Below are 25,450 nucleotides of genomic sequence, written 5' to 3'. Positions count from 1 at the left end.
GGCGCCGCACTTCCGGCGCGGCCCTGCTGCGTCTCTGGGGAGGAAGACAAGCAAACTCAGCGAAACCTTTTCGCTCTGTGGAAAAACTTGGAGGCTATGGCTTTGGCTCTCACACGTAGGTGGAAGTGTTTGTTGAGGACTTATAGTGGTAAAGCAGGTAGCTGCAATTCCGTCTGCTTGGCTCAGTCGATGCGTCCTTGAACACGTTATTTAACCCCTCTATACTGCGGCTTCATTACCCATAAAATGGGTGTACAGTAATAATAGGTCTACTTAATGGCGGTACGAGGATTACAGGAGATTAGATAAAGCGTTTAGGAGTGTTAGTCAGCACTATGTTTGTTACTATTACTGCTGGACCGAAAACTACAACATGCTTCCTTCCCGTCTAAAACCGTTATACAGGCCGGGCGCGGTGGCTCACGCCTGTAGTCCCAGCACTTTGGGAGGGAGGCCGAGACGGGAGGATCACCTGAGGTCAGGATTTCGAGATCAGCCTGGCCAACACGGTGAAACCCCGTCTTGGGCGGAGGTTACAGTGAGCCGAGATCGCGCCACTGCCCACCAGCCTGGGTGACAGAGCAAGACTCCGTCTCAAAAAAAAAAAAAAAAAAAAGAATAAAAATAAAATCCTTATACAGCTCTCGTCGCCTGGAATATGCGTTCTTCCCTCCCGGTCTATATAAAATCCTGAAAAACAGTAGGCCGGGCCTGGTGGCTTTCACCTGTAATCCCAGCACTTTGGGAGGCCAAGGCAGGTAGGTGGATCACTTGAGGTCAGGAGTTGGAGACCAGTATAGCCAAGATGGTGAAACCCCGTCTCTACTAAAAATACAAAAAATTAGCTGGGCGTGGTGGCTCTCGCCTGAAGTCCTAGGAGGCGGAGGCTGCGTGAGCCGAGTTTGTGCCACTGCACTCCAGCCTGGGCGATAGAGCGAGACTGTCTCAAAAAAAACAAGAAATAATTTTTTTTTAAATTAAAAATCCTGAAAAACAACACAAGTCTTATCATCTCTGGAAACCTCCAGAGCAGCGCTTCTCAAGCATTAATAGTGAATAGGAGTCATCTGAAGATTTTACTAAAATACAGATTTTTATTCAGGAGGCCGGGTGGGGAGTTGATATTCTGCTTTTTTTTTTTTTTTTTGAGATGGAGTCTCGCTCTGTCGCCCAGGCAGGAGTGCAGTGGGGCGATCTCGGCACACTGCAAGCTCCGCCTTCCCGGTTCACACCATTCTCCTGCCTCAGCCTCCCCAGTAGCTGGGACTACAGGCGCCCGCCACCACGCCTGGCTAATTTTTTGAATTTTTAGTAGCGATTTCACCGTTTTAGCCAGGATGGTCTCGATCTCCTGAACTCGTGATCTGCCTGCCTCGGCCTCCCAAAGTGCTGGGATTACAGGCGTGAGCCACGGTACCTGGCCAATATTCTGCATTTTTAACAGGCTTCAGAGTGACGCTGGTGCTACTGGTCTATGGGCTGACTAGTAAGACTCTAGAGTAGTGTCTGATTTCCCTCAGGACATTATTATATTTTTAATATTTCTTCCACATGATACTAGGAGGGGCAGGAACCATGACTGCTTGCTCATCACTGATCCTAAGGGTCTAGCACCAATTTCTCGATTTTGGCACTATTGATACTGATATTGGTGGCAACTAAAGGCCTCGTGTTGCCATGTAACTAGTCCAGCCGGAAAGAGTGCTATGGGCACAGGTCACTTTCTGATGAATAAGTGTCAGGACAACCCAGTATTCAAGGTCACACACTGAAAGAGGGAGGCTCATTCTCTTTCAGCACCTCACCATGTGTCTTTGTAAAGAGGCAAAACACAAGGGTCACCAAAGTGTAAGACATTCACTAAATAGTAAACAAAAAAGCAAAAAGTTAAATGTTTTGTGATTTTTCCTGTCTATGGATAAAAGGTAGAGTCTGTGGTACCAATAATATTAAAAGGAGGAGGAATTTTAGGGTTAACAATACTTCAGCCGGGCGCCGATGGCTCATGCCTGTAATCCCAGCACTTTGGGAGGCCAAGGCGGGCAGATCACTTGAGCTCAGGAGTTCAAGACCAGCCTCAGTAACATGGCAAAACCCCGTCTCTACTAAAAATACAAAAATTAGCTGGGCATGGTGGCACATGCCTGTAGTCAGCTACTTGGGAGGCTAAAGCACGAGAATTGCTTGAACCTGGGAGGCGGAGGTTGCAGTGAGCCGAGATTATGCCACTGCGCTCCAGCCTGGGCAACAGAGCGAGAATCTGTCTCAAAACAACCCCCAAAAAACCAGTACTCCAAGGCTGAAGGCCAGGATTCAGGAATGGTTTTCTTCTGCCAGCAGATGGTGCTAGCAGAATACTTATTCTCAGCGCCAATGCCATTACTCCACCAGACTGACAGGGAAAAAGAAAGAGCCCCCCCTCTTAAACAATTATTCACTAACTGAATATGTGTTTATTGAGCATTGAGCATGTGTCCTAGATTTTTTTTCAAAGTGAGGTTAGTGAGGTCAGGTGTGGTGGCTCATGCCTGTAATCCCAGCACTTTGGGAGGCTGAGGCAGGCGGATCACCTGAGGCCAGAAGTTCAAAACCAACCTGGCCATCATGGTGAAACCCCATCTCTACTAAAAATACAAAAATTAGCTGGGTGTGGTGGTGCATACCTGTAATCCTAGCTACTTGGGAGGCTGAGGCACGAGAATCGCTGCACTCCAGCCTGGGTGACAGAGTGAGACCCTGTCTCCCAAAAAAAAAAAAAAAAAAAAAATCTAGTCCTCTTGTGAACTTGTTTCTTCTTCATCATGTACAGTTGGGCAGCTGTTGGGAGGATATCAAATCCAAACGCTTGCCCTCCAATACTTAAACTGAAGGAGTCTTTGGAAGATCTTTTCAATTCTTTTCATCACCCCATTGGGAGTGGGTATGAGATGCTAAATTTCTCTGTGATTTTGAATTTTGAGCAGAGTGATGATGAACAAAGTACCAGATTTGAGACAAGACTTTTTTTTTTTTGAGACAAAGTCTTGCTCTGTTGCCCAGGCTGGAGTGCAGTGGTGCAATCTTGGCTCATTGCAACCTCTGCTTCCCAGGTTCAAGCAATTCTCGTGCCTCAGCCTCCCCAGTAGGTAGGACTACAGGCGTGTGCCACCACGCCCAGCTAATTTTTGTATTTTTAGTAGAGACGGGTTTCACCATGTTGACCAGGCTGGTCTTGAACTCTTGACCTCAAGTGATCTGCCCACCTCGACCTCCCAAAGTGCTGGGATTACAGGTATGAGCCACCACACCTGGTCAGGGGCAAAACTTTTAACGATTTCCATCTAAGAAGACCTCCTAGAGTTTCTTTGTCTCTGTCCTTCTCAAGCCTCGTGGGTTCTTCAATTTTTTCTTTAATTCTTATCTTCCTTACAAAATCCCTTTATGTTGATTGACTAGAATAATTTTCTGTTGTTTACAACCGAATAATCCTGACTGTAATAGTCTCAAACATATGGGATACAGACTAGGGTGTAAAAAAATGGTCCCAGATTGTTTTTGTTTTTTGTGTTTTTTTTTTTTGAGATGGAGTCTCGCTTTGTCGCCAGGCTGTAGTGCAGTAGCACTATCTCGGCCTACTGCAACCTCTGCCTCCTGGGTTCAAGCAATTCTCCTGACTCAGCCCCCCAAGTAGCTGGGACTACAGGCGCACACCACCATGCCTGGCTAATTTTTGTATTTTTAGTAGAGATGGGGTTTCACCATGTTGGCCAGGATGTTCTCAATCTTTTGACCTCGTGATCTGCCTGCCTTGGCCTCCCAAAGTGCTGGGATTACAGGCATGAGCTACCGCGCCCGGTCCCCAGATTGTTTTTCTTTTCTTTTTTCTTTCTTTCTTTTTTTTTTTTCTGAGACAGAGTTTGACTCTGTCGCCCAGGCTGGAGTGCAATGGCACGATCTCGGCTCACTGCAACCTCCACCTCCTGGGTTCAAGCAAATCTCCTGCCTTAGCCTCCCAAGTAGCTGGGATTACAGGTGCCCGCCACCACGCCTGGGTAGTAATTTTTGTATTTTCAGTAGAGATGGGGTTTCACCATGTTGGCCAGGCTGGTCTCGAAGTCCTGACCTCAGGTGTTCACCTGCCTCGGCCTCCCAAAGTGCTGGGATTACAGGCGTGAGCCACTGTGCCCGGCCGGTTACAGGTAAATTTGTATGTAACAATTTTGGAAGCATATATGAAAAAGTGCTGATGACGGTCTTTTTGGGAAATAGTAGTAGAATCTTGAATCGGAGGAAAACTTCCATTTTGTGATATGCCCTTTGTTTACCACATACGTATTAGTTTAAGAAAAAGCTCTGAGCCAGGTTGGTGGCTCATGTCTGTAATCCCAGCACTTTGAGAGGCCCAGTTGGGCGGATCACTTGAGCTCACAAGTTTGAGACCTGCCTGGGCAACATGGTGAAACCATGTCTCTTCAAAAAATATAAAAATTAGGCTGGGTGCGGTGGCTCACACCTGTAATCACAGCACTTTGGGAGGCCAAGGCAGGCGGATCACTTGAGACTGGGAATTTGAGACCAGCCTGGGCAACATGATGAAACCCTGTTTCTACTAAAAATACAAAAAATTAGCCGGGCGTGGTGGTGCACACCTGTAGTCTCAACTACTTGAGAGGCTGAGGTGGGAGGATCATTTTAGCCTGGAGGGTCAAGGCTGTAGTGAGCCCAGATCTTGCCACTGCACTCCAGCCTGGGCAACTGGAGTGAGACCCTGTCTCAATAGATAGGTAGATAAATAGACAGATAGACAGACAGACAGACATGGCTGGGCAAGGTGGCTCACACCTGTAATGCCAGCACTTTGGGAGGCCGAGGCAGGTGGGTGACTCAAGGTCAGGAATTCGAGACGAGCCTGGCCAACATGGTGAAACCTCATATCTGCTAAAAAAATACAAAAATTATTTGGGTGTGGTGGTGGGTGCCTGTAATCCCAGCTACTCAGGAGGCTGAGGCAGGAGAATTGCTTCAACCTGGGAGATGGAGATTGCGGTGAGCCGAGATTGTGCCACTGTGCTTCAGCCTGGATGACAGAGTGAGACTCCATCTCAGAAAAAAAAAAAGAAAAATCTTGGCAGGGTGTGGTGGCTCATGCCTACAATCCCAGCACTTTGGGAGGCTGAGGCGGATGGATCATGAGGTCAGGAGATCGAGATCATCCTGGCTAACACAGTGAAACCCCGTCTCTACTAAAAATACAAAAAATTAGCCAGGCATGGTGGCACGCACCTGTAGTGCGTAGCCAGCTACTTGGGAGGCTGAGGCAGGAGAATCGCTTGAATCTGGGAGGCGGAGGTTGCAGTAAGCCAAGATCGCACCACTGCACTCCAGCCTGGGCGACAGAGTGAGACTCTGTCTCAAGAAAAAAAAAAGGCTGGGTGCAGTGGCTCATGCCTGTAATCCCAGCACTTTGGGAGGCCAAGGCGGGCAGATCACAAGGTCAGGAGTTCGAGACCAGCCTGGCCGACATGGTGAAACCCTGTTTCTACTAAAAATACAAAAGTTAGCTGGCGTGGTGGCACATACCTGTAATCCCAGCTACTTGGGAGGCTGAGGCAGGAGAATCGCTTGAACCTGGGGAGGTGGAGGTTGCAGTGAGCTGAGATCGTGCCATTGCACTCCAGCCTGGGCGACAGAGTCAAACTCCGTCTCAGAAAAAAAAAAAAAGAAAAAAGAAAAAAATCTATATCTATATATAAATTAGATGGGCATGGTGGTGTGCGCCTGTAGTCGTGCTACTTGGGAGGCTGAGATGGGAGGATGGGTTGAGGCTGGGAGGTGGAGGTTACAGTGAACAGAGATCACGCCACTGCAGTCCAGCCTGGGTGACAGAGCCAGACCTTGTTTCAGAAAAAAATAAAAAAAGAAATAAAAAGAAAAAAAAGAAAGAAAGCTCTGTAAGTAACTGGATTTTTGTGGTTCTCTCTGAATTGGTTCCAGATTCCCTTTCCTAACATGTCCGTGCATAATTTATTTCAGTATTCTCTGCACTTCTGGATTATTTGGAATCCTACTCTTACTTAAGGCAAAGCTGCCACACCCAACACACCCTAAGGGGAACTCTATCTGCAATTTCCTATCTGCTCCATCCTCTTTCTTGGATTAAGACACTTTTTGCAGTCAGCTTCATTTTGCTTCAAGCTTTGCTTGTAAGTGACAAGGGGTTATCAGGAAGCAAGTAGGAAAGAGATTAGTCTGAGAGCAGTGGATGAACCTGGAGTTGAGGCAGACAACGTGAACAACAGCTTTTGATCCTGATGAAAAACAAACATAAGGTAGCAAAAGTGGGAAGGAAAGAGAGAGAACAGGTGAGGGGCAGCAGCCTTTTGAGGCTTGAGGATAGATAAGAAAGCTGGGGCAGGAAGGTGAAAGTATGTAGCAGGTAAGACTAAAAGCAAAACAGAAAAACCCAAACTTCTGAATTATTTAGGGATAATGGAACATGGCTCTTTTTACTTTTTTTTTTTTTTTTGAGATGGAGTTTTGCTCTTGTTGCCCAGGTTGGAGTGCAATGGCGTGATATTGGCTTACCACAACCTCCGCCTCTCCGGTTCAAGCGATTCTCCTGCCTCAGCCTCCCAAGTAGCTGGGATTACAGGCATGTGCCACCACGCCTGGCTAATTTTGTATTTTTAGTAGAGACGGGGTTTCTCCATGTTGGTCAGGCTGGTCTTGAACTCCCAACCTTAGGTGATCCGCCTGCCTCGGCCTCCCAAAGTGCTGGGATTACAGGCGTGAGCCACCGCGCCCAGTCTCTTTTTTCTTTTTCTTTTTTCATGTTTGAGATGGAGTCTTGCTCTGTCAGCCAGGCTGGAGTGCAGTGGCACAATTTCAGCTCACTACAACCTCCACCTCCCAGGTTCAAGTGGTTCTCCTGCCTTAGCCTCCTGAGTAGCTGGGACTACAGGCATGTGCCACCATGCCCAGATAATTTTTTGTATTTTTAGTAAGATGGGACTTCGCCATGTTGGCCAGGCTAGACTCGAACTCCTGACCTCAGGTGATCTGCCCGCCTCGGCTTCCCAAACTGCTGGGATTACAGGTGTGAGCCACTGTGCCTGGCCCCGCTCTTTTTACTGTCTACATGTCTTCAGTAACAGCCTTTTTTTTTGGAGACAGAGTCTTGCTCTGTCACTCAGGCTGGAGTGCAGTGGCACGATCTTGGCTCACTGCAATCTCCACCTCCCGAGTTCAAGCAGTACTCCAGCCTCAGCCTCCTGATTAGCTGGGATTACAGGCACCCGCCAACATGCCTGGATAATTTTTTTTTTTTAGCAGAGACAAGGTTTCACCTTGTTTGCCAGGCTTGTCTCTAACTCCTGACCTCAGGTGATCAGCCCTCCTTTCAGCCTCCCTAAATACTGGGATTACAGGTGTGAGCCACCGCACCCGGCCTTAGTAACACATTTTACACCCTAAGAAGTAGAGGGCCAAGATCAGTCTTCCTAGTTTATGGGCAAGGACATGGTGACTGAGAGTTAAGTTGTATGAAGATACATGATTATGTGATAGATGAGATACCAGAACCAATTTCCACATTCTGCTGCCAAAGGCACTTTCTGCCCACCCAGTTGCACTGCTTTCCTTGACCTTCATAGAAGTAATTTTTTCCCAAGGATCTTCTTGCCTTTGCAATTGGTTTCAAAGGTCAGACTCCAGCACATACCCAAGAGTAATACAGATTAGGGTTTCTTTTTTTTTTTTTTTTTGAGACTGAGTCTCACTCTGTTGCCCAGGCTGGAGGCTGGACTGCAGTGGTGTGGTCTCGGCTCACTGCAACCCCGCCTCCTGGGTTCAAGCAATTCTCTTGTCTCAGCCTCCCGAGTAGCTGGGCCTACAGGTGCACCACGCCTGTCTAATTTTTGTATTTTTAGTAGAGACAGGGTTTCACCATATTGGTCAGGCTGGTCTCAAACTCCTGACCTCAGGTAATCCACGTGCCTCAGCCTTCCAAAGTGCTGGGATTACAGGCGTGAGCCACCACACGCGGCCTGGGTTTCTTATAAAGGTCTTTTACCTGCAGCAGTGTAGACAGGCAATTCATATTACAGAATCCACTTTATACTACATACGTGCTCCTGCTATTTGTGAATACACTGAAACAGATTTCTCCACATAATTAACAATTTAATTACAAAAGTCTTGGTGCGGTGGCTGACGCCTGTAATCTCAGCACTTTGGGAAGCCAAGGCGGGCTGGTCACCTGAGGTCGGGAGTTCGAGACCAGCCTGACCAACATGGAGAAACCCCAACTCTACTACAAATACAAAATTAGCCGGCATGGTGGCAGGCACCTGTAATTCCAGCTACTCGGGAGGTTGAAGCAGGAGAATCGCTTGAACCTGGGAGGTAGGGGTTGCGATGAGTCGAGATTGCGCCATTGCACTGGAGCCTGGGCAACGAGGGAAATTTCCCTCCGTCTTAGAAAATAAATAAATAAATAAATAAATAAATAAATAAAGTATTTTATCTTTGTTACTGCAGAAGGTATCATATTTTTTTCTCAAGTATAATTCAGGAAAATACTAAGAACCAGGGCATGGAAATGTAAATTACAGCTCTCTGTGCAATTTATTGTGGCAGTCCCAAAGAATTTTATGAGACAGGGTCTTGTTCTGTGACCCAGGCTGGAGTCCAGTGGCATGATCATGGCTCACTGCAGCCTTGAACTGGGCTCAAGCAATCCTCTGGCCTCAGCCTCCTGAGTAGGTGGGCCTACAGGCATATGCCACCATGCCTGGCTAATTTTTAATCTTTTTTTATAGAGATAGGTCTCACTGTGTGTTGCCCAGGCTTGTCTTGAACTCCTGGCCTCAAGCAATCCTCCTGCCTCAGACTCCCAAAGCGTTGGGCTTACAGGCATGAGCCACATGCCCAGCCCAGAAAAATTACAGCATCCCATTTTCTTCTCTCCTGAACTCCAGTCAGTTCCCAAATGTAATGTGCATTTGTGTGTTGCTCCCCCTGTATACTGTGAGCCCTTTGAAAGCAGAAAGCATGCCTGAATTATCTGTATATCCCAATGTCTAGCACAGTGTCTGCCAACAGTCAACTGCTCAAGTAATATTGTTGGTTAATGATCATCATTTTCAGCTGAATACCCAAGGGGTCCTCCTCTGTCTTGGAGGGCACACACAAGGCTGCAAGTAGGGCATGACCCTGAACCCCAGGGCCTAGCCCTTTCAGAACAGCACAGCTAGAGCCCTGCCTGAGCAATGCTGTTCCAGTGTCCCCACACTGTAAAGGTTTATTTTCCCTTACCTTTCCCCCAATAATTAACTTGCAACTTTCTCTGCATCAGGAAGTGATTAGGGCCCCTTTCCTGGAATGTGTCTACCCATACACACAGCTGAGGGCTTTAACCATTCTAAGAGAAGATGCCTGTCTTTCCTCCAGGCATGCCCCCAGGGAAAGATGCCTGTCTTTCCTCCAGGCATGCCCCCAGGGAACAGAGACAGATCCTAACCTAGCAACCAGATGATCCTTCTTTTTTTTTTTTTTTGAGATGGAGTTTCGCTCTTGTTGCCCAGGATGGAGTGCAATGGTGCGATCTCGGCTCACCACAACTCCCACCTCTCCCTGGGTTCAAGTGATTCTCCTGCCTCAGCTTCCCAAGTAGCTGGGATTACAGGCATGCACCACCATGCCCAGCTAATTTTGTATTTTTAGTAGAGACGGGATTTCTCCATGTTGGTCAGGCTGGTCTCAAACTCCCGACCTCAGGTGATCTGCCTGCCTCGGCCTCCCAAAGTGATGGGATTAAAGGTGTGAGCCAACGCACCTGGCTGATCCTTCCTTCTAACTCTTCATTCCTGGGGCACTCCCATTGTAAATGGCCTGAAGAGGGACAAAAATGTCATTCTGGACACACATTTATCCTTAGCAAGAAGAGAAACTTGACATTAGGGTAACACTATACATGACATCAGTGGATAGATCCCTTCATATCATTCTGTTAGTTATTTGAGAATGACTTTCTTTGTTGTCTTTTAATCTTTTTAGAGAATGACTTTCTATTTATGTACTGATTACTGCTGAATCTTGATTTCCTACTGCTCTTAGGGCACAAGGGAGAATCTAATTAAACCATAAACGAGTACAAGTGTAAATTCTAGGCCCTAAAGAACAATTTGTTCCCAGAAATACATTTCACCTCTAGAAGCTTCCCTAACAATTTGGGTGGAAAAACACTTGTGAGGGCAGGAATTCAAAAGGGCCTCATGGGGCTGATTTTACACATAAGGTTATAGAGTTATTTTTTAATACAAAATTTGGTCCAATATGTTGAATCCAAAGAGAAACATGTTAATTCTGGAATATGTCTTATGTAAAATCATTTAACACTTAGCTTTTTCCTTGTCCTTGCAGAAACAAAATAAACATAACAACTGAAGAAAATCTCCTAGGCCTGGTGCGGTGGCTCATACCTGTAATCCCAGCACTTTGGGAGGCCGAGGCGGGTGGATCACAAGGTCAGGAGATCGAGACCATCGTCTCTACTAAAAATACAAAAAATTAGCCAGGCGTGGTGGCGGGCACCTGTGGTCCCAGCTACTAGAGAGGCTGAGGCAGGAGAATGGCGTGAACCTGGGAGGCGGAGCTTGCAGTGAGCGGAGATTGTGTGCCACTGCACTCTAGCCTGGGGGACAGAGCGAGACTCCACCTCAAAAAAAAAAAAAAAAAAAAAAAAAAGAAAACCTCCTGCAGAGTGAAGCTCACTTACCTGACTTTTCACATGACCCCCACTTTTCCTTCCATAGCTAAGGACATATGTGGCAGGAGTAGGGATGGAGGCCAAAGGTGTACAGGACCAAACCTCCTCACTGACCAGCTTCATTAATTTGTAACTGTTTGGAAAGGCCAATCAATCAAAATCCTATCCCTTCCCTGACGGGTAAATTGATTTTGGTATTGGTAAATCTATTAAAATAGAATTCCCATTGAACACTTACCCTTTTCTTCTGGGAAAAGTAGCCATTCCTATTTGCAAAATCAAGACAATCACAGTTGCACATTTTCCCAAATCTTTGGCTGTATTGCAATGGTTGTTTCAATTTGTAATCTCCAACTAAACATTTCCTAACCATGGATTAACAATATAGTTACTGACTGGTTTCTTTTAACAGTATTTATCCAACATAACAAAATAAACTGCAATTTGTTATACTTTTTTTTTTTTACAAAACATTTTATAAATATTTTTACAAAATGTATACAAAGCAATTTCAAGTGAGACATACTATACAAATGAAGGTATTTAAGCAAATAAAGCCCACACCACACTGACAGCGAGTGACGCGTCCTCTTTAAGTAAAGTCAGTCTGTAAGGCCTCCCTAATCTAACAGAATCTACTAAATCCTTCAGAGCTAAAATATTTCTTTTTCATAATTGCCAGATTAAAATTTTGCTTCATCTTTAGGAAGTACTTAAGGACACAGAAAATCAAATGCTTAATAACAAATTCACACTTTTCCACAACAACAGAAAAAAAAAAAAAGAAAGAAAATGATTTTTGTTACTGAGTACAAATAGTTCTAAAACTTAACTTTGACTAATGAACCTGAACAACTGAATGTTGGCCATCCGAGGCTGAGCCCTCCTACCCTTCACCAGAGGGGGCTCGACATGCGAGTTGTGACCCATGTGCGTAGAACCTAATCACAGGAGTAAAATACATGTCATAATCTTCCTTTGTCATTATCTAGAATCCTTCCTCCATAAAAAGTAAACTTACATACAATGACACAAAAATTTACAAGTTTCATTTTGGTAAAGTAGGCTCTCCATTTGCTAGACAAGTGTTAGGGCTTAAAAACCCTTTAAGATGGTATATAGAAAAGCTAGGATTGGGACAGCAGGGCAGGATAGGGAAGAAAGAGAGGTGACAAATGTACATCAAGCTTATCTTGTCTCTTGAGAATTCCACTGATTTGCAGTAATTAATGTAACTCACTAGCAGCCCGCATGAAGGCTTCCAGGGATAAAGTTCCACAATGAGAAGAATTTGATTAGGAGGGATCATCTTGCTAGGAATTAGGGGAGCATGAGCCCCAAGGGAAGAAAAGCCTATGAAATCATGGAGTTCAGGGCAGGGTGTTACCCTAGGGCTACCCAAACAGAAAGTACCAACTGGCAACACCAACTTATCTAATATGTTACAATACAGGAAAAAGGGGAAATCTGCAACTTGGACATTGGCACAAATAAGGAAAAAATGGTAACCCTAAAATGGCCCAGATTTTCCAATTTGTATTGGCTGGGGCATGTGGTTGGGGTGAAGGTACATTGCTATTATGAAGATTGGCCATCTCACAGGGTTTTTTGTGTGTAGTGGGACACAGGGGCACTGGGGTACAGGTCTTCTGTTGCTGTGTTTTCTAATCAGAAGTCTTCCTTTCCATCACAGGCCGATCTGGAAAAGAAATGCCCAACATGATGACAATGGGGGTCATCCCCATGCTGGCGACAGCCAGAAGCAGATTCTGGCAACACATTAAAGTGAAGACCAGTGGCTGCACCTCCAGAGCCAGGGAGATAAACAGAATAAATGAGAGAGTATGCACACTAAGAAGGACAGTGAGTGTGCACACACTGTAACAAAAATGACCTCTGGATCCGAGCAGCTCAGATACATGCACGTGTGTGTATGTGTGGGAGAAGAGTGCATAAAAATACTATCATGTAGCTTTCCCAATGAGAGGAGATAAGTGATGGTTACAATGACATTAAGAATAAAGGTAACAACAAAAATGGGATAATCTGGGCAGGTATACGAGAAAGGAAAACGGAGAATACTCCCTGACAAGAAATAAAAATAAATAAAGCAATAAGCCATGCTCACTAATATGAACACAGGCCAAACAGAAACCGTGACAGGGCATATCCTTTGGCTCTCAAATGGGAATCCCATGTCTCAGATCTTTCCTTTCAGTGGTGGGCTAGCTGGTTACCTTTGGTTTGTCTGTGTTTTGGTAATGAATTGCTGCCAGGGGTCACTACTGTTCTCAGACAAGAAGCATAAACAAGGCCAGAGTCTCCTTTAAGTTTAAACTGAAAAATTACAACATAATAATTTTCAAATGAAAGTGCTTTTGATGCTTGGTATTTGTTGTGGGAGAGGGTGCAAAGAGAGGTTAAATGAAACAAAATCCAGCAACAAACAAAAACATACATCATATGTTGACTATATCCAATTATAAAATGCAAAACTTGTTTTTTCTCAATAGTTAACATATGTATGCTTTTACATATATACATATTAATATTATAACCCTCATGGCTCTATCCCGGCCTCCTCTGTACACTGTGCCTCTTCACTGGTTTCCATTTTCCTTTATTTAGCCTGGTGAAATTATTTCAGATTTTGCTGCTGTAACTAAGAACAGAACATTCCCTAGGTGAAATTCAACACAGATATGCCTAAAAGCATGAGGTTTTGCTCCAGAAGCATCAGAAAAGCACTTGAACCATCAACAGGGAAGCCCTGCAATGCCCTGCGTATGTGCTACTGGCTTTTCCACCAGGGCTGCGGGTCCCTGGCAGCACAGCCAGCAATTTACTGCTCAAAGATGGCTGAGGGGGAAGAACCATGTGGTCTTTCCCTCAACAACAACAACAAAATGCACACAAAAAAACTCAAAATAATAATAATAAAAAAAGCCAAAACTAAATTTGGAGATGCAGTGGGATAGTCTTTAAAAAGTAGCTTCTATCTGTCTCGTTTGATTTTAGTAAGTCTGTTCTTTTCAAATGACTTATGATTGTCAAAATTTTACCAAGGGCCAAGTATACTGTGGTCTCATTGAGTTACAGTGTTTTTAAAAAACAAAACAAATAAACAAAATGACTATAAGCACTTTCATAACACTTGAAATGAGTGGGGCCTATCAGACTGCTTTCTGCCAAGGATTAATTTTACTAAAGGATCTCCCTGTAATCACGACAAGTATTGCTCTTAAACAAAGAACAGGATTGAGATTAGAAAGAATAACCTGTGATGAAAGATCAAGCAGGCTGGAGACAGGAGACCATTTCCATTTGCTTTTGCCAGGAACGAATGTAACTGGTCCGGGGTGGGGTCGTGGGGTGGGGTCTCGGGGCGGGGTAGGGGGAGGACTACTGCTATTAACACTCTAGGATACTATTTACAGCTGCTTCTAAAATGGAGTCAGTTTCTACAACACCTTCACTGTGGTCCGGGATGAACTTTTCCAGGCAGTTTTCCTGTGAAGCCATAGGAGAAAAGTTGGGGAAATCTAACTCAACAGAGCCGCTAACCGTGGGGTCACTCTGGGGCTGCCGTCCCGCCTTTTTGAGTTCCAAGATGTTCTTAAATGTGGTTTCCAAGCTCTTCGTCAGCTGGAGATCTGGCTGGGGCTCGCCTGACCCTTTCATGATGTCTGTGTGTAAAACTTCATTCTTTGGAGAATTCCTCAGACTTTTGTCCTGGAAGGAATTGTTACACGTCATCTCCAAGTGCGAATCTGCTAGGATGCTTGAGAGTTTGCTCTCAGTACCATGATCCGATCTGGATGAGGTTTTCCGGTGCCCCTCAGGGCCGGGAGAGCACTCACTGGCCTTCAGAGGCTCTCTCCGGCTGGCCTTCTCTTCAGACGTGCTCTGGTACTGCACTAAGCCCACTTTGTCAAATTTCAGTGCTCTGCCAAGGCATTCTGTTTTTTTAGAAATGTTTCCTTCTGCAGAGACCACGATGTGATTAGGCACTAGATGAAACTGGTCATGATTCATGGGTTCCGTCACACTGGTTTTGGCTCGGTCTCTGCCTTGGGCCTTGGCTGGCGGATGCAGAGAGCTGCTTGCTTTGCTGCCATGCTGGTCACTCCGGCCAAACTGTGTCTCATGAGCAGCTTTATCAAGTTTGAAGGAACAACAGAAATCAGCCTGAAAACCCTCTGGAAATGGGAACAAAAAGAACATTAGTGAGTGATTGGGAGAGTACAGACTATACAGCAGAACTTCAGTGGGTCAGGTGCTGAGGTCAAAGCCAGCCCCACTCACAGAATCCATCTGCTTCACATACAGGAACATGCAGAAGCAGGACCCTGATCCTGAGAGGGCATCCTGTAAAGGCAGCCAAGGCTGTGGAGCCGCAGCTTCAAGGTGGGGAGCTTAAACCTTTTGAAAAGGTAGATGCTTGATGACAAATGGGAAAACGTGATGGGCAAAAAACATCACTCAGTCCTGATCTCTAAGTATTATTTTATTTTATTTTTTTTGAGATGGAGTCTTGCTCTGTTGCCCAGACTGGAGTGCAGTGGGACGATCTTGACTCACCGCAACCTTTGCCTCCTGGGTTCAAGCAATTCTCCTGCCTCAGCCTCTCGAGTAGCTGGGATTACAGGCGCCCGCCACCATGCCTATCTAATTTTGGTATTTTTTTTTTTTTGAGACGGAGTTTTGCTCTTGTTGCCCAGGCTGGAGTGCACTGGCGTGATCTCAGCTCACTGCAACCTCTGCCTCCCGGGTTCAAGCGATTCTCCTGCCTTAGCTTCCCGAGTAGCTGGGATTACAGGCGTCTGCCACCACAACGGACTAATTTTTTTCGTAACTTTAGTAGAGGCAGGGTTTCACCATGTTGGTCAGGATGGTCTCGAACTCCTGACCTCAGGTGATCCGCCCACCTCGGCCTCCGAAAGTGCTGAGATTACAGGCGTGACCCCCCGCGCCTGGCCTAATTTTGGTATTTTTAGTAAAGACGGGGTTTCACCATGTTGGTCAGGCTGGTCTTGAACTCCTGACCTCAGGTGATCCGCCTGCCTTGGCCTCCCAAAGTGCTGGGGTTATAGGTGTGAGCCATCGCACCCAGCCTCTAAGTATTATTTTAAATTAGTTTTCTGCTAATGACCTCCTTGAAACAGTCTGAAAACAGAAATTAGTTCCTGGTATCAGCCTGGTTTCTTCCTTAGAGCAGAAGCACCTGGAATGGGGCTTTGCAGGGAAGGGGGATAGACACCAGGAAACAGAAAACCTATCTGTCTTACATACTTTCCGGGTGAAGATAGCTACTTGTCTTTGGGTGAAAGCACTTCAATCCCTTTAGACACATAGGAGAAACCTGGCATCACTTTGCCAAGACCACAAAATGAATAGCTAACTCTCATCCAAAATGATATGGAAGGACAATGGGTATGTAGGAGCTGCATTTGTGAGTAAGCACTGAACTGCACCAGGCTTGAGGAGCCAGAGGATGGCAAAAGAAATGTCCGTGGCTGGACACGGTGGCTCACGCCTGTAATCCCAGCACTTTGGGAGGCCAAGGCAGGCGGATCACAAGGTCAGGAGATGGAGACCATCCTGGCTAACACGGTGAAACCCTGTCTCTACTAAAAATACAAAAAATTAACCGGGCGTGGTTGCAGGTGCCTGTAGTCCCAGCTACTTGGGAGGCTGAGGCAGGAGAATGGCGTGAACCTGGGAGGTGGAGCTTTCAGTGAGCCAAGATCCACCACTGCACTCCAGCCTGGGGGACAGATCTGGCGAGACTCCGTCTCAAAAAAAAAAAAAAAAAGAAATGTCCATGGGGATTTAGAACATTGAGGGTACAAATGGAGGTAGGCAGACTGCTGTTATACAAGAGTGGAAAAAGTGTTAATGCTGGAAATAATCGAAGTGAAATAGAGCTTTGATGACATCTACAAAACAACAAAGAGTATGTATGTATAGTGTGAACATAAATTTGTTCACCAAATTCTAAAATGTGAGTTCTAGGGAATATAGCCTTGAAATCTAAAAAGATGATTCCATCCAACAAACATTGGCTATGCAGGCCAAAGAGGAGAAGGAAGTAGCTGGGATTACAGGTGTGAGCCACCGTGCCCAGCTCTCCCCAGAATTCACGTTCTACCTTCAAGTTTCTCACCCAAAGTTCAGACAGACTCCCAAAGGCCCCATGGTCCCTGAACCATGGCAGGAGCTATCTACTACTTTCACTGTGATGTTTCTTACCAGGGTCTACAAGTGCCAGGCGCTTGTCTCGGGACAGGGAAGCTCTTTCCTCCTGGTTGAACATCCTATCGATCATCACCATCTCAGCAGAGGGATTGATTCGCTGAAAAAGAGAGGCCAGTCATTTCATAGACAATTTTTAAAAAATGGTTGCTTTTGGAAAAAATAATTTACACATTGGTACAAAATTCAAAAGATACTACAGGGCATGTGAAAAGTGAGCCTCCCTTCTTTGCCTCTCCCTGGTGTGCACCCACTATCACCCAGTGCCTCTCCCTGGAGGCATCTGCCTGCCTAGTAGTTTTCAGTACTCTTCTGGAGGTATTTCTGACACACATAAGAATATATATGCACTATAAATATATATATATATATATAAAGAAATATACTTCTGTATTTTGTACCCAAATAGTAGCAACTATATATACTGTTCTGTATTTTTTTCTCCTCTACTTAATAATGTATCTTAGAAATCTTTTCGAACTCTTGACCTCAGGTGATCCATCCGCCTTGGCCTCCTAAAGTGCTGGGATTACAGGCATGAGCCTCTGCACCCAGCTGAGAACAATTATTACAGACTTTGGTGGCATTATTTTATTTTATTTATTTATTTTTAGACAGAGTCTCGCTCTGTCGCCTAGCCTGGAATGCAGTGGCACAATCTTGGCTCTCTGCAACCTTCACCTCCCAGGTTCAAGCGTTTCTCCTGTCTCAGCCTCTGGAGTAGATGGCATTACAGGCACGCACCACCACACCTGGATAATTTATTTTTACAAGAGACAGGGTTTTGCCATGTTGGCCAGGCTGGTCACAAACTCCTGACCTCAGGTGATCCACCCACCACGGCCTCCCAAAGTGCTGGGATTATACGCGTCAGCCACTGTGCCTGGCCTGGTGGCATAATTTTAAGTAAATATAGATATATTTAAGTAAATACAGACACACAGATACACATTTACTCTATGTTGTATATGTGTATAATATAGCTCAACCAATCTCCCAAGGTACATTTTCAAAGTTGATATCAAATTGAAAATGAGTTATAAGAGACCAATTGATAGGTTAAAGCCTATATGATTTTAGAACTGCTTGTCAAATCTCAGGTTGGTCTTTCTATCATTTTCTGAGGTATCTTACTCTCACTCCTTTCTCTATTTAACTGGCACTTCAAATGAATTGCAGTTTCTATCTGGGATGATGAAAATGTTCTGCAATTAGATAGTGGTGATGACGATATGACCTTGTAAATGTACTAAAAACCATCAAGTTGTACACTTCATTTATTTATTTATTTTTGAGACGGAGTCTCACTCTGTCGCCCAGGCTGGAGTGCAGTGGTGTGATCTCGGCTCACTGCAACTCTGAACACTGAAATGTTTGTATTTTAGTAGAGATGAGTTTCACCATGTTGGCCAGGCTGGTGTCAAACTCCTGACCTCAGGTGATCCATTATTTATTATTATTATTATTTTATTGAGACGGAGTTTCACTCTTGTTGCCCAGACTGGAGCGCAATGGCACCATCTTGGCTAACTGCAACCTTTGCCTTCCAGGTTCAAGTGATTCTTCCGCCTCAGCCTCCCGAATAGCTGGGATTACAGGCATGCGCCACCACACCTGGCTCTTTTTGTATTTTTAGTAGAGACAGGGTTTCTCCATGTTGGTCAGGCTGGTCTTGAACTCCCGACCTCAGGTGATCCACCCGCCTCGGCCTCCCAAAGTGCTGGGATTACAGGCATAAGCCACCATGCCTGGCCTAAGTTGTACACTTTAAATGTAAATTTTATGGTATGTCAATAATCTCTCAAAAACAAAACTAATTTTGACATTTGTCACCAGCTTATCTGTTCAGATGTGCCTCCAGTCCTTCTCCCACATCTCTGGGTTGGTGAAAGTCGGTAGACGGCATCAGAGTGTGGACCAGGGGTCAGATGATCCTGACCTGTATCTGAGCTCTGCTAATTACTCTGCAAACTTCTTAGCCATCTGTTCTCGAGCAAGTTACTTAACCAAAGCCCTGGTTTCCTTATCCATTAAACGAGAATAGTACTGACCCACCAAGTAAAGTACAGCAAATGTTCACTGCTGTTTTTGTAGTAGCAGCTAAGCATAAGTTTTTCTACAGTGTGAAATATCTGTGCCTTTTACATTATATTCTATAATTCCTTGAAATTTTTATCTCTGATTTAGTGGCTGTGACCTGTAAAGTTTTAAAGAACAAATATCAGTAGCATGACTTTTACCATGGCATCTTCTAGGAGCAGGCATCTGTATTTGTTAAGCATAGCTTGGGTCCTTTTTAGGAGCTGAGTGGCAACTGTCTCAAATTCATTGTCCACTTTAAAAAGAGAGAGACAAAGAAATAGTAAGAGACTGTAAATCACTGACTAGGTCTTCTGTTTCTTAAGACTGAAATGCATTACTCTTCTGTTATTCAAACATGGCTTATCTGGGGCAATTTTCTCTTCTTAGATGAGCTTTTCCCTGGCTAAGCATCATCCTTCTACACTGTGTTCCCTCACTGTCCACTGGTCATGGAAACTCATTTTATTACTAGCTTTTTTAACTTTAACTAGGAAACCAAAAACATAATTATTTTGATATCACCTACAAAATAAAACCATATAACAGACTCGCAATAAATATCAATGAGTAGGCCGGGCACAGTGGCTCACGCCTGTAATCCCAGCAATTTGCGAGGCCGAGGTGGGCAGATCACGAAGTCAGGAGATCGAGACCATCCTGGCTAACATGGTGAAACCCCGTCTCTACTAAAAATACAAAAAAAAAAAAAATTAGCCGGGCGTGGTGGCGGGCGCCTCTAGTCCCAGCTACTTGGGAGGCTGAGGCAGGAGAATGGCGTGAACCCAGAAGGCGGAGCTTGCAGTGAGCTGAGATCGCGCCACTGCACTCCAGCCTGGGCGACAGAGCGAGACTCCGTCTCAAAAAAAAAAAAAAAAAATTATCAGTGAGTAGAGAATGATCTGCTAGTTTAGATGACTTAAGCCTAATGGTATGAAAAACTAAAATAGCTGAAACAATGAAGTCCAACTGTCTGGACTAGGCAAACCAGTTTAATGTAAAGACACAGCTTTACATTAAACTGTCATGGTCATGTGGCTCTGTCCTCTGTCTGTTGGTCTCCAAGGATTTGAACACCTTCTAATTCATTCTTCTTCTCAGTCTTCACACCCACTGTGGGTTTTTTTTTTTTTTTTTTTTTTGAGACAGAGTCTTGCTCTGTCTCTCAGGCTGGAGTGCAGTGGCGCAATCTTGGCTCACTGTAACCTTCGCCTCCCGGGTTCAAGTGAGTCTCCTGCCTCAGCCTCCCGAGTACCTGGGACTACAGGTGTGCACCACCACGCCCGGCTAATTTTTTTGTATTTTTAGTAGAGATGGGGTTTCACCATGTTGGCCAGGATGGTCTCGAACTCCTGACCTCATGATCTGCCCACCTCAGCCTTCCAAAATGCTGGGATTACAGGCGTGAACAACCACACCCAGCCCTTTCACACCCCCTATTTAACACTGGATCTTGACCCTATTCCTTGGTGTCCTAGGGAAGCCCACAGTGGACTCACAGAAACCACTGTGCCCTGAGATTAGAGGTCCCTGCCAGGAGGAGTAAGACTTGTAGCAGCTGAGGAAGGGATTAGAAAAGAGGAGGGCACTGATACAGCCAGGCCTTAGCAGTGGTGGTGGGAAAGAGCATGGCCAGGCATCGGGACAGGAGGAGTTCTAGGTTTGGGGAAGGGGCCCTTTTATTATTATTTATTTATTTATTTATTTTTTAGATGGAGTTTCGCTCTTGTTGCCCAGGCTAGAGTGCAATAGCACGATCTCGGCTCACAGGAACCTCTACCTCCCGGGTTCAAGTGATTCTCTTGCCTCAGCCTCCCGAGTAGCTGGAATTACAGGCATGTGCCACCACGCCTGGCTAATTTTGTATTTTTAGTAGACACAGGGTTTCTCCATGTTGGTCAGGCTGGTCTCGAACTCCTGACCTCAGGTGATCCACCCACCTCAGCCTCCCAAAGTGCTGGGATTATAGGTGTGAGACACCGCGCCCGGCCTTTTTTTTTTTTTTTTTTTGAGACAGAGTCTTGCTCTGTTATCCAGGCTGGAGTGCAGTGGTGTGATGTCTGCTCACTGCAACCTCTGCCTTCTAGGTTCAAACGATTCTCCTGCCTCAGCCTCCCAAGTAGCTGGGACTGAAGGCATGTGTCACCACGCTCAGCTAATTTTTGTATTTTTAGTAGAGACAGGGTTTCACCATGTTGGCCAGGCTGGCCTTGAACTCCTGACCTCAGGTGATTGGCCTGCCTCGGCCTCCCAAAGCGCTGGGATTACAGATGTGAGTCACCATGCTCAGCCCTTATCTGTCACATTTTTGTCAGTTTCTTGATGTGTGGCCAATGCTCTGGACTCATTTTGGAATCTTAGGGAATGCTTTTGGGAGCTCAAGTGCCTAATTCATAAAACTATTAGAAACAGTTTGGCCAGGAGCGGTGGCTCATGCCTGTAATCCCAGCACTTCCGGAGGCCGAGGCGGGCCGATCACCTGAGGTCAGGAGTTCAAGACCAGCCTGGCCAACATGGTGAAACCCCATCTCTACTAAAAAATACAAAAATTAGCCGGCCGTGGTGGTGGGCACCTATAATCTCAGCCAGTGGGGAGGCTGAGGCAGGGAGAGTCGCTTGAACCTGGGAGGCAGAGGTTGCAGTGAGTTGATTGTGCCACTGCATTCCAACCTGGGTGACACAGCGAGACTCCATCTCAACAAAAAAAAAAAAAAAAAATTCAGGGTATGCATATGGCCTAAAGGCAAGGACTATGCGAAACCACTGTGTAGAATGTCTAGCGCAAAGCCATCCCATCTGGAGCTGGCAGTCCATACAAAGCTTTGGATTTACTGTCCCTAATTTGTCAATAAAATACTCTGACATTAGGGTACCCTCCTAAATTTTTTTTTTTTTTTTTTTTAAGAGACAGTGTCTCCCTATGTTGCCCAGGCAGGAGTGCAATGGCTATTTACAGGCGTGATCATAGCACACTATAGTCTCAAACTCTTGGGCTCACATGATCTTCCTGCTTTAGCCTTCTGAGTAGCTGGGACTACAGGTGTGTGCCCCTACTCTTGTCTTCCCTTCAAAAAATATTGAGAAGTGTAACACAACCTTAAACATGGACTGGGAAATTGAGTAAATAGGGAACAAGTTTGGTCGGTGATTAAAAACAATAACCTGCCTACCATCTGGGGGTGACGTGGCTCTTGCTCTTCTGGGGGGTGTCCATGGGAGGGTTTCCTGGTATCAGAGTGGTGCCTTAGGGTTCCAGCCTGCTTACCTTTTCTCAAGTCTTCTTCAGTGGGCATGGAGCCCTGGCACACGTGGTAGGAGAGCAGTCTCTGTACCGCATCACTTAGTGATCGGAAGTGACTTTTGTCCGGTGTCACAGTGTGGGCTTGGTCCCTCTGCAACTGTTGGAGAATGCTTTACAAGGGAAATGGCCAATGTCAATGTAGAGTCATGTTAGGAAATTAAATCTAGTCATATTTATTTGCATGCAAATAAAATAAGATATATAGGAATAGTATGGCAGTTTTTTCTTCAGTTTTATATTTTTTATGCCATAGTGGGTTTATAGCTTAGTTTAACTAGCCCCACAGAGGACTCAAACTATGACCCTGACGTCAAAAGCACAGGTTCCCACCAATCATTTATGTGTTGGCACCCCTATAAACCTTGGCAGTGCCTGACCACTGGCCAACTAAGTTCATGCTAACATTTCTGTTCTAAACATGGGAGTTTACCAAACCACGCTTTTCCTCAGAGATTCTTTGTCTCTGAAAATACAAAGAGCTATTCTCCTTAAGAAGAAAAGAGCAAACAGTAGGCTGAAACTACATTCAATATATTTGAAATGTATACACTACATTTCAATATATTTGTAAGTCCTAATGAAAATAAAGTGTAGGCCGGGCGTGGTGGCTCACACCTGTAATCCCAGCACTTTGGGAGGCTGAGATGGGTGGATCACCTGAGGTCAGGAGTTCAACATGGTGAAACTCTGTCTCTACAAAATACAAAAATTAGCCAGGCGTGATGGGGGGTGCCTATAATCCCAGCTACTCCAGAGGCTGAGGTGGGAGAATCACTTGAGCCCAGGAGGCGGAGGCTGTAGTGAGCCGAGATCGTCCCACTGCACTCCAGCCTAGACGATGAGCAAGACTCTGTCTCAAAAAAAAAAAAAAAAAAAGGAAAAGAAAGTATAGAAAAAGATTTTCAAAGTATATATGTGTATATTTTGAGACAGGGTCTTGCTCTGTCACCCAGGCTGGAGTGCAGTGGCACAATCTCTAATTCACTGCAAGCTCCACCTCAAGACTCAAGCTATCCTCCCACCTCAGCCTCCCAAGTAGCTGGGACTACAGGCCCGTACCACCACACCTGGCTAATTTTTGTATTTTTTGCAGAGCCATGTTGCCCAGGCTGGTCTCAAACTCCTGGGCTCAAGTGATCCTCCTGCCTTAGACTCCCAAAGTGCTGAGATTACAGGAGTGAGCCACCATGCCTTGCCTCAAAGTACATTTTTAAAAAGGCTAATTATTATAACCTGATTTCTGTGGTATATTTATTGAAAGCTAGGGACCCAAAGAAATGTTCAAAATTGATTTGTCATTTCCAAAAGTAACTCACAAAGCTCCTTTAGTTAGCTGTTTTGCAGCAGGCCTTTTTTGTCCTCCCGAATGACTATCCACCTAAAGACAAAACAAACCTCTTATTATTCCCTTTTATAGAAAAAAGAATACAGTTATACATAAAGGTCACTATATTTCACATATTTTCAACTACCTATCAAGAACATATTCTAAAACTATAGAATGTGCCCTGCTGAAAAACAAACAAAAAAAAAACCAGTACACAGAGTCCATGAAACAAAGTTGTACTGTGTTAAGATTACAGAAAGGTGTATAATCAGTTCCTGAGAAGGACTTAGTTTGTACTTTAAAGCCTGAATCCCTAACTCCTCTCTAAATGCATCATCATCATCAACATCATCATCATCATCATCATCATCATTTTTTTGACAGGGTCCTGCTCTGTCGTCCAGGCTGGAGTGTGGTGGTACAATCTCAGCTCACTGCAACCTCTGCTTCCCAGGCTCAAGTGATCCTCCCACCTCAGCCTCCCAGGTAGCTGGGACTACAGGTATGCACCACCATGCCTGTTAATTTTTTGGTATTTTTTGTAGAGACGGAGTTTTGCCATATTTTCCAGGCTTGTCTCGAACTCCTGGACTCAAGCCATCCACCTGCCTTGGCCTCCCAAAGTGTTGGGATTACAGGTGTGAGCCACAGCACCGACCCATCGTTATATTTTTGAAATTCCAAAGACATCTGAAAAGTCAGTAGATACTATCTAATCCATCTTCTCAGTGTAAGTATGGGATACACACACTTTTAAGCTCCTGTTATATATAGTCCAGGTGTGTGATCTAACGAGGCATTTTTTACATCATGTTAAGGAAACAAATATGCCTTATCTCAGAACTTTAGAACCGAACAGATCCTTCACTGTGTATTCCAGGCAGTTCCACACTGCAGCAAGTTTCATTCAACCACTAATTGGTAGGTCTGATGGAAAAGAAACTGTCTTAGTAAGCTGAAAACAAGAAATGTTTCCTTCCATTTTAGACTAGTAGTTTGAAATCTTTTAGGTTTAAAAGCCAAAGTTGAAGTTATCAAATGTGCCCTGAAAATAGGTACATCTATCATGTATCAAAAAAACAAACAAACAAAAAAAACTAGGCCAGGAGTGGTTGCTTAAGCCTGTAATTCTAGCACTTTGGTAGGCTGAGGTGGGAGAATCGCTTGAGCCCAGGAGTTTGAGACCAGCCTGGCCAACATGGCAAAACGTTTTCTCTTCAAAAAATATAAAAATATTAGCCAGGCGTGGTGGTGCGTGCCTGTAGTCCCAGCTACAGGAAGCTGAGGTGGGAGGATCCCATGAGCCCAGGCGATCGAGGCTTCAGTAAGCTGTGATCACACCACTGCACTCCAGTCTGAGTGACAGGGTGAGACCCCAACTCAAAACAAAACAGAAAAACTGAAAAAAACAAAAAACAAAAACCCAGCTGGACTAGGCAGGGCACAGTGGCTCACGCCTGTAATCCAAGTACTTTGGGAGGCCGAGGTGGGTGGATGGCTTGGGCCCAGGAGTTTGAGAAAGGTGTGAGCAACATGGCAAAATCCTATCTCTACACAAAATACAAAAAAACAGCTGGGCATTGTCCTAGCTACCCAGAAGGCTGAGGCAGGAGGGTCACCTGAGCCTGGGAGGTCAAGGCTGCAGTGAGCTGTGATTGTACCACTGCACGCCAGCCTGGGTGAGAGTGAGACGCTGTCTCAAACAAAAAACAAAAAGTTGGACTTTAAAAAGTGTCAAAGT

General features: G+C 45.2%; 1 protein-coding gene across 3 annotated transcripts in view; it reads right to left on the bottom strand.

The window, feature by feature from the left end:
* Positions 1 to 11,045: 11,045 nt before the first annotated feature.
* Positions 11,046 to 25,450, bottom strand: part of BICRAL (BICRA like chromatin remodeling complex associated protein) — a 114,992-nt gene continuing 100,587 nt past the window's right edge. For all 3 annotated transcript variants that reach the window (XM_063666986.1, XM_063666987.1, XM_054493395.2), the window contains 5 exons: positions 23,699 to 23,760; positions 22,347 to 22,492; positions 19,243 to 19,337; positions 17,000 to 17,102; positions 11,046 to 14,946 (listed from right to left, as the gene is read on the bottom strand). In XM_063666986.1, coding sequence (XP_063523056.1) covers positions 14,159 to 14,946; positions 17,000 to 17,102; positions 19,243 to 19,337; positions 22,347 to 22,492; positions 23,699 to 23,760 — 1,194 coding nt within the window. In that variant the 3' untranslated portion in view covers positions 11,046 to 14,158. The remainder of the gene's footprint in view (positions 14,947 to 16,999; positions 17,103 to 19,242; positions 19,338 to 22,346; positions 22,493 to 23,698; positions 23,761 to 25,450) is intronic.

Source organism: Pongo pygmaeus, chromosome 5 (assembly GCF_028885625.2).
Source record: "Pongo pygmaeus isolate AG05252 chromosome 5, NHGRI_mPonPyg2-v2.0_pri, whole genome shotgun sequence".
In the NCBI taxonomy this organism is placed as follows: Eukaryota; Metazoa; Chordata; class Mammalia; order Primates; family Hominidae; genus Pongo; species Pongo pygmaeus.
This window is presented reverse-complemented; position numbering and strand designations above follow the sequence as displayed.